This window comes from Symphodus melops (assembly GCF_947650265.1).
Source record: "Symphodus melops genome assembly, chromosome: 13".
Lineage (NCBI taxonomy): Eukaryota > Metazoa > Chordata > Actinopteri > Labriformes > Labridae > Symphodus > Symphodus melops.
The window spans coordinates 24,944,644-24,954,034 of NC_136703.1; the positions used below are offsets into that span (position 1 = coordinate 24,944,644).

General features: G+C 45.1%; 1 protein-coding gene across 1 annotated transcript in view; it reads right to left on the bottom strand.

Annotated features, from left to right (window-relative positions):
* Positions 1-765: 765 nt before the first annotated feature.
* LOC306834263 (uncharacterized protein) overlaps positions 766-9,391 on the bottom strand; it is a 21,613-nt gene continuing 12,987 nt past the window's right edge. Inside the window, exons 4-11 of the mRNA XM_079360096.1 lie at positions 9,068-9,145; positions 7,818-7,926; positions 7,564-7,732; positions 6,805-6,902; positions 4,064-4,170; positions 3,838-3,957; positions 2,704-2,788; positions 766-1,521 (exon numbers count right to left, since the gene is read on the bottom strand). Of these exons, the coding sequence (XP_079216222.1) occupies positions 1,375-1,521; positions 2,704-2,788; positions 3,838-3,957; positions 4,064-4,170; positions 6,805-6,902; positions 7,564-7,732; positions 7,818-7,926; positions 9,068-9,145 (913 nt within the window). The 3' untranslated portion in view covers positions 766-1,374. The remainder of the gene's footprint in view (positions 1,522-2,703; positions 2,789-3,837; positions 3,958-4,063; positions 4,171-6,804; positions 6,903-7,563; positions 7,733-7,817; positions 7,927-9,067; positions 9,146-9,391) is intronic.

The following is a 9,391-nucleotide window of genomic DNA, read 5'->3' on the forward strand; positions in this document are numbered from 1 at the left end:
GGATCTTGTGGGTGTTAATAAACGTCTCTATGCTTCTTGTTCTACTCTCTTTAAATGAGCTTGTTGATACTTTGCAGTAATGTAAAAGGTCACATATTCTCCTTTAAATCAGTGTCAGAGCTCCTCTTCATCATGTGTGTGAAGTGGGTTGTTGTAAATCCACTCTGATCCTGTATTTGATCATGTCTATAAACCCCTCTATTTCAGCCCTGCTCAGAACAGGCTGTTTCTGTGTCTGTAGCTTTAAATATGTAAATGAGCTGTGTCTGACCACGCCCCCTCTCTGGAAGGGCTCGGGTGTACTCGCTGCTTTCTGGCTCCATGTCCTATTGTTTACGGTGAGAAGGCAGACTCAGAGGGCAGAACAAACACCTAGCTGTGGGAGTGTCACCCACCTGGGGGAGGGGCTACTGCCCTTTGTGATGTCATGAAGGGAAACTCTCCAAACAGCCTGTTTGAGCACACATTTTCTGAAAAGTGGAGCAGGCAGAAGACGGAGAGGATGAACTTTTCTTCTCATTGGAGGGTTTTTAGATGGACGAGAGACACATGTTAGAGTTAGAGGAACATGGAGAAGAATATGTGACCTTTAATCGCCAGCTTGATCAGAATCAGATGTTTTTGTTTGTTTACTGAAGTTTTTGATTGTTAGACGATGCTACTCTGAAATGTTGTGACGAGTCAACAACCTCAGAACATCCAAGCGGAACAACGTCCTTCAACGTTCAGAGAAAATGTTCTCTGTATATTTACAGATGTGTTTCCCACATGAAGATGAAACTGTTTTTTCATCCTGCGCGTGAGGACATTTTTTTTTTTCTTATTGCTCTTTGAATAAAATGATGGAGAATAAAGTCGATGTTTTGTTTTGGGCAGAAGTGTAATCCAAAGTTTATCTGGAGCTAACGCGAGGTGTCAGGACTTTGATCAAGTCGATCTTTTCCAACTCTTTAGGTATTCATTTTGTGCTTCCTGTCGAGCTGCAGCGGGATGGTCGTGAAAACTCAAAAACTACTTAAATGTTCATTTTTGCAGCTTACTTTTGTTTCCACGCTCTTTTTCTCACCTGCAGACATTTTAGAGAAAAGACTCTACGAATGCAACGACTCATTCGACAGCATCGTGCAGCAGTCTCCATCATGAGAACGTCGTGCTGCTGAACCATCGCTCACAGTGTGCCGTCACTTTGGTGTTTGAAGGAAAGAAGAGGGCCTCGTAGCGCTCTGTGCCGTTGAGCCAGGCACCACAGGGCCTGTCATCGTACGTCCATCACAGTGTGGATGAGCTTTGGTGACGGGAGCCTCTGAGCCAGGCAGCATGAGGAGCTCCACGAGGAGTGTGAAAAGGTGCGGAGAGGAGTCACTGCTGCTGCTGCTACGACTTCTGCTGCTGAACCAGCCATCTGTAATGAGGCATGACTTTACTCTCGGGCAGGTAGAGCGCCATCTCCAGGGCGACCAGGATGGTGAACTCAAACGATATCAGCTCCCTCCTGCTGATCCTGAAGCGCTCCTCCAGCTTCTACACAGAACAGCAGAGACAGCAGAATCCATGTGTTAAAAGTCTGCTTACATGTTTCTACCTCATCTGATCTCTTTCCTATCGTTGCTGACTGTATCTGCAGAGACTCTGTCCCCCGTGATGGTTTGTTTTGGTCGATTCTGGACTTTTCCGAGCGGGGAAAAGGTGCGTTTCTCCCAGCAAATGACAACTCACAATTCAAGAGTGGACACAGTTCAGCAAAAGGACACGATTTCATCGGCAAATGTGATAAAAATAGAGAAGAAAATAAAGTCACAGTGAGGTGAAACGCCACACTGATTCAGCGCTTTCTTAAATGAGCGTGAACTTTCACCTTTCCCATGCAGAGTTGGTCTGCTTCCAGATGTTTGAGGAACTGACCTTACTTGCACCTCAGGGCCACCGTGTTCTTTACATTTTGTTGTACACATGCAGTGAGACCACTGGTGTTAAAAGAACTACTGAACTACTGATTTAGACTTTGTTTTGGTATAATTCACTTTGTCTCTCAGGTTGAAACAGCCAATCGTTATCCAGTAAAACACATCTGATTATTATGTCTAAAGAACGAGATGTTAAATAGCACTAATGTTCAAAACAATATCCACAAGCTGTGAATAAACTATTTAATCTGACACATGTATGAAATATTTATATTCATTTGATTTAGGGGAAAGGCCACAAATTCAAGCTGTGTTTTTTCTATAATAAATCGGAATAAATAAACTACGCTTTACTTAATTACTCATTATTAAAGCTAAATTAAATTCTTGAGAATTGATGGAGTGAGAGGAATATTTTAAACATCGACTCGTCAGCAGTCTCTAGTGGACAAACTCTGTAATGACGACACGGTTCCTTCACATCCTTCAACATGTTTCCTGAAATTTTCTGTACAATATTCTGTCTATTTTGTTTTTCTTGGTTTGTTTTTTTCTCTCCTGTAAATCACAGGTGAAGACGATTGAATTGATCAGCTGACTAATTTACAAAAGCTGATCTTTGATAAGCTAAGATTCGCCGACTGCAACGGTGAGGCTTCTCCGATGACGACACGAAACTGTGCGTTCAGCTTCACAAACACCTGAGTGAGAGCAACATGATCGGAGCGACAGTCAGAGGTAACCACCCCGATCATACTCCGTGTGAGTGTGTGTGTGTGTGTGTGTGTGTGAGACTTACATCGATGAGGTGTTTAACCTCCTGTTTCTTGAGGTCACTGCTGATCTTAGCAGCCAGGAGGATGCAGGCAGCTGACACCAACTTCCTGTAAAACAACAACAACAACAGCAGCAGCAGCAGCGTGAGTGTCAGGACGTCCTTCAGGAGAGTTCAGGTCCAGCTAGCTCTTAGCTTGATGAAGCGGCTCTGCACAGGTTACCCTTTAGCTAGTAGGTGTAGTGATGGAGACCGATTCAGAACCAAGACCAAGACTGTCAGAAAATCCTCGTCTTAGACTGAAACACCGGGAAGGTCACAGCCATGACCACAGGATTAAAGTCAATCTACAAATGAAGTGAAGTTAGTTGTTTCTTTAGAAGGAGGCGTCTGGAGAACCTGGAGAAACAGTCCGTAGTCAGAGGTGGTCTTCATTTAGATTTTTTTATTTAAAATCCGGAGTCCGCCCAGTCGGACACCGAGATGAGGCCGAATAAAAACCTTACCGTTCAAGACAGAGATTGATTTTGTACACGCAAAGCTAACTGCTAGCAGAGAGACAATATCCAACCGATAAACTTTCCTGTTCAAATGAAGGAATTAAATGTAGTATTTGTTAACACCTCAGTACCAACAACAGTCAGCTTATATTTTTTAAAGATAAAGACGTCAAAAAAGGGCTGTGCAGTCATAATCTGAGCATTCACTGGTACTTTTTATTCACTTGATGGAGGCCCGGGTTTAACGGCCCAGTTTAAAACTATTTAGCTTCAGTGATTGAGCCTTAAGCTAGCTCCAAGCTATCCTCAGAGTCACTGCTGATGGCTAGCAGGGTGTCTGCTAACCCTCAGCTGAGGAGAGGAAATAAGGAAAGGCAGCCATCCTGGAATCAACGTGTGCTACTTTATAAAACTGCAGCAGATAAGTGAGCCAACATCAGTGAGGATTATTAATCATGAGAGGAATCGGCAGCAGAGGAAACTGACTCATGGTGTTTATAGTCAGTGTGGTCGGGCGATCGAAACACAGTGTGAGGTTTGACATTAAAAACAGACAGAAGAGACACATTCCTGTTGTTACGTAACAGATCTATGTGCTGGGTTAGCATCACTTTAAAAGTTCCAGTCAGGGTATTTGACCTGAATTGAAAAACTGTACCTGTTTTGTTTATTGAGTCGACCCTGCAGCACCAACTTCTCAAAGTAGACGAACGCCATCGCTATGGTGACGGGCTGCATCCCACAATCCTCGCCGACTATTCTCATCTCTCTCTTCAAACTGCGAGACAGACACACACACAGACAGTTTAAATTAAAGCATCATACTGACACAAATAGAGAGTTGTGTTTGGAGGTAACAAGTGAATGGGATTCAGTGACTTCACCTGCGTATTTTACTGAGGGTGAGTTTGATGTGAGGAAACTTCTCTTTGAACGTCTCGTTCATGTCCTTCTTCAAATCGGAGGGCTTGACGTACTCGATCACTGTCGTCTGGGAAGAGAGGAGACGATACAGTGAGGGAAAGACATGTTGGAAATGAACAATGTCAAAGAGACACAGTCATCATGTGTGTATGTGAGGTCAGAGTGTGTGTATGTGAGGTCAGAGTGTGTGTATGTGAGGTCAGAGTGTGTGTATGTGAGGTCATCATGTGTGTATGTGAGGTCATCATGTGTGTATGTGAGGTCAGAGTGTGTGTATGTGAGGTCATGTGTGTATGTGAGGTCATCATGTGAGTATGTGAGGTCAGAGTGTGTGTATGTGAGGTCATGTGTGTATGTGAGGTCATCATGTGTGTATGTGAGGTCATCATGTGTGTATGTGAGGTCATCATGTGTGTGTGAGGTCATCATGTGTGTATGTGAGGTCATCATGTGTGTATGTGAGGTCGTCATGTGTGTATGTGAGGTCATGTGTGTATGTGAGGTCATGTGTGTATGTGAGGTCATGTGTGTATGTGAGGTCATCATGTGTGTATGTGAGGTCGTCATGTGTGTATGTGAGGTCATCATGTGTATGTGAGGTCATCATGTGTGTATGTGAGGTCATCATGTGTGTATGTGAGGTTATCGTGTGTATGTGAGGTTATCGTGTGTATGTGAGGTTATCGTGTGTATGTGAGGTCATCATGTGTGTATGTGAGGTCATCATGTGTGTATGTGAGGTCATCATGTGTGTATGTGAGGTCATCATGTGTGTATGTGAGGTCATCATGTGTGTATGTGAGGTCATCATGTGTGTATGTGAGGTCATCATGTGTGTATGTGAGGTCATCATGTGTGTGTGAGGTCATCATGTGTGTATGTGAGGTCATCATGTGTGTATGTGAGGTCGTCATGTGTGTATGTGAGGTCGTCATGTGTGTATGTGAGGTCATGTGTGTATGTGAGGTCATGTGTGTATGTGAGGTCATCATGTGTGTATGTGAGGTCATCATGTGTGTATGTGAGGTCGTCATGTGTGTATGTGAGGTCGTCATGTGTGTATGTGAGGTCATCATGTGTGTATGTGAGGTCATCATGTGTGTATGTGAGGTCATCGTGTGTATGTGAGGTCATCGTGTGTATGTGAGGTCATCATATGTATGTGAGGTCATCATGTGTATGTGAGGTCATCGTGTGTATGTGAGGTCATCATATGTATGTGAGGTCATCATATGTATGTGAGGTCATCATGTGTTTGTGAGGTCATCATGTGTGTGTGAGGTCATCATGTGTGTATGTGAGGTCATCATGTGTGTATGTGAGGTCATCATGTGTGTGTGAGGTCATCATGTGTGTATGTGAGGTCATCATGTGTGTATGTGAGGTCATGTGTGTATGTGAGGTCATGCGTGTGTGAGGTCATCATGTGTGTATGTGAGGTCATCATGTGTGTATGTGAGGTCGTCATGTGTGTATGTGAGGTCATGTGTGTATGTGAGGTCATGTGTGTATGTGAGGTCATCATGTGTGTATGTGAGGTCGTCATGTGTGTATGTGAGGTCGTCATGTGTGTATGTGAGGTCGTCATGTGTGTATGTGAGGTCATCATGTTTGTATGTGAGGTCATCATGTGTGTATGTGAGGTCATCGTGTGTATGTGAGGTCATCATATGTATGTGAGGTCATCGTGTGTATGTGAGGTCATCATATGTATGTGAGGTCATCATATGTATGTGAGGTCATCATGTGTTTGTGAGGTCATCATGTGTGTATGTGAGGTCATCATGTGTATGTGAGGTCATCATGTGTGTATGTGAGGTCATGTGTGTATGTGAGGTCATGTGTGTATGTGAGGTCATCATGTGTGTATGTGAGGTCATCATGTGTATGTGAGGTCATCATGTGTGTATGTGAGGTCATCATGTGTATGTGAGGTCATCATGTGTATGTGAGGTCATCATGTGTGTATGTGAGGTCACTATGAGGCTTCAGTGTGTATTAAAGTGTCTGTGGAGAGTCGAGTCCACAGTGGGAGGTGGATGACATCTTGTAATATAACAAACACTTTATCAGCAGGGTTTAATCCACCAGGGAAGATTACTGTCGAGGTGGGCTGCCATGACACCGACCCCACAATGTGCCTTTGTGTGTGTGTGTGTGTGTGTGTGTGTGTGTGTGTGTGTCTTTAGCTCTAACTCATCTCAGAGGAGGGATCAAACTAAGCTGCTTCCTATAGAATAATTATGTTGATGTCAGAGACCAGTGTGTGTGTGTGTGTGTGTGTGTGTGTGTGTGTGTGTGTGTGTGTGTGTGTGTGTGTGTGTGTGATTTCTCTCTTCTCACAGCACTGTAATCCTTCCTCTCTCTAATTCTCTCATCTCGTCCTTTCCTCTCTGCTCTTTTCTCCACCAGCTTTCCTCTCTGCTCCTGAGCTCTGGATCCTTTAAGGTTGATTCTGTTTTGTCTTCTTAAATATTATCGATGCAAAACAGGTACAAAACCTCTTTGTTCTACAAGAGTCTAAAAAGGCTGGGATGGCTGCAACATGAACCGTGTCTGATCTAAGGACGTCCTCTATATGCTCATCATTTTTCTCCTGACATGCCGTCTTTAAAGTTTCTGCTCTCTGACAGCAGAGTAAAAATGCTGCACAGAATCGACATTAATGAATAAAAACACAAATCTTCAGCGTGTTTATTACCATGTAGGAGGCGAAGATCAGCACCCGTTTGTGTTTCCCACAAGGCCACTGGGGGTCACTGAGGAGGTGAGGGTCGTAGTCCATCACATCCTCCAGACCTTGAAAAACAAAAAAAATAAGAAACATGCATTAGCACACGTATGCACATCCACACACACAAAATAGAGTTCTTAAGTTCTCAAACGAAGCGTTGACGTGCTGCAGTGTTTCAGCTGTTTTCAGAGTCGAGTCTGACACTGAAGATTCACGTCACAGGAAGACTAAAAATACAAACCTGCTATCAGTGTGCACACTCATGCACACGTGCACACTCATGCACACGTGCACACTCATGCACACGTGCACAGTCTCAGATGTTTGGTAACTCTCAGACACACACACACACACGCATACACAGCTGTGTTGTGTTAATAACACGCTCTGGATTGGAACGAGAGGCTAATACAGGGCTGTGTCGCTGTGTGTGTGTGTGTGTGTGTGTGTGTGTGTGTGTTTATAGATAGCAGGAGACACGGCGTGTTTATACGCATACACACATGTTTAAAATATAAAGAGAGCGACACTCCAGCTGCAACAACTCTTTCTCGCTGTCTTTCCATTTTCTTACATAACGCCGCTGACTTCATCCCCTCATCCTGTGCTTCTTTTTTCTTCCTCTTTCTTTACAGTCAATTCTACTTCCTGTCTCATGCTCCTCTTTCGAAATGCAAAGACACACAAACGCGTGTGTGTGTGTGTGTGTGTGTGTGTGTGTTTTACCGAGGTCCAGCCCGACTGTGCTGTTGAGTCTGCTGGGTGGGTAGCTCCGGCCCGGCATGCTGTGTGTGCTCCTGGACTGAGGAATCTGCAGCGTCAGGTCGCTGGCTGACGCCGGCTTCTGCCTGACCAGGGCGTTTGTCGGGTACAGGAACTGGGCGTACGACACCGACTGACACAGAGAGAGAGAACGCTTTTTAGTATCTGGACTCAGGAACGTTCCACCTGACGAGGGGATAAGACGTGTGTTTTTCTACCCTGCCGTAGGTGTCCAGGTGAAATCCCTCCAGCCCCGGCAGCATCTCCAGGGTGGTGGAGATGTTTCCAGATGAGTGCCTCCTCCTGGTGTGATTTAATGTGGGGTCACTGAGAGAGAGAGAGAGAGAGTTTAATGGTTAACAGGTTTACATGCAGAAATACAAAAAAAAAAAAGGGACCCAGATGAATCCGACACACTCGGTCATGAGGTGTCACCCGACACTCGGGTTTCAGGCGTGAGAGTTCAGCGCTGACACTTTCATTTCCAGGAAGCACAACAGTGAGCATCATGGCAGAACAATATGGGATGCTCATTACTGCGCCTCCATCCTAATTGGAGTGGTTGCCATGGAAGCAAGAAGCCAGTCAAAACAAAGCCAACTCACAGCGAACATGAGTTTTTAATACAGTTTTACAACAATAGTTTTTATAATCTTTTGGGTTTGCAAACTGTGTGTACAGCGGGCTGACACACACACACACACACACACACACACACACCACACACACACACACACACCCAGTTGTTATCCTCCCCCTGCCTTCCTGTCTGCAGTATTTCAGACTGACAGGGTGGGAGGCTGTCCTGTGAGTGAAAGGTCAAAGGTCACTTCCCACAGCAGTCACATGATGCGTCACAATTTGAGAACACGACTTCAGATGAGAAATAATGCGTGACCTGAGCTCACTTTTTCTGCAGGAAGGCCCGTGTTAGTCATGCTGCTAGATATGTGTGTGTGTGTGTGTGTGTGTGTGTGTGTGTGTGTGTGTGTGTGTGTGTGTGTGTGTGTGTGTGTGTGTGTGTGTGACAGGGATAAGTTAAGTGTGATCTCACTGTGTTTTTGCATTCGTCTGCATTTCAACATCCGGAGAGTTCTGTGGTTACTCTGAGCTGTCTCCCTCCTTATCATTTAAAGTCGTGTGTGTGTGTGTGTGTGTGTGTGTGTGTGTGTGTGTGTGTGTGTGTGTGTGTGTGTGTGTGTGTGTGTGTGTGTGTGTGTGTGTGTGGGGGGGGGGGGGGGGGGGCTTCTGCTGAGGGAGGGGGGGGGGCAGTCTGAGATGGTTTGGGTCGTACATGTTGATGGAGGTGTTGAGAAGTCTCCCAGCTCAGGGGAAGAAGCTGCTGTGAGGAGGAGGAGGATCTTACTTGTTCTCTTCCTCTCATCTCCTCCTCCATCTCGTCTCCTACTCACCTGCCTGACGCAGAGGTGCTTATGTGTGTGTGTGTGTGTGTGTGTGTGTGAGGTACCTGAGGTAGAAGCTTTCACCGTAGGGCAGAACTGAGAAGGCAGCACACAGAGATCTCTTCGCACAGATCAGCACGATCCTGAAACAACAAACACGTTGCCCTTAGAAACATCAGTCCTGCATCGTGGGCGTCAGATCAAAATACAAACAGGAATATACAAGGTAACACAACATCTGTGTTCATGAAAGACATCGGCTGGATCATCCATAAATACATGAAAACTAAACTGATGTCTCGACTTTGTAAAGAGCTGAAAAAGAGATTCTACAGATACATTCATAAATGCACTGGGCTTCTTCCACCAGCAGCAGCAGCAGCCAGTGA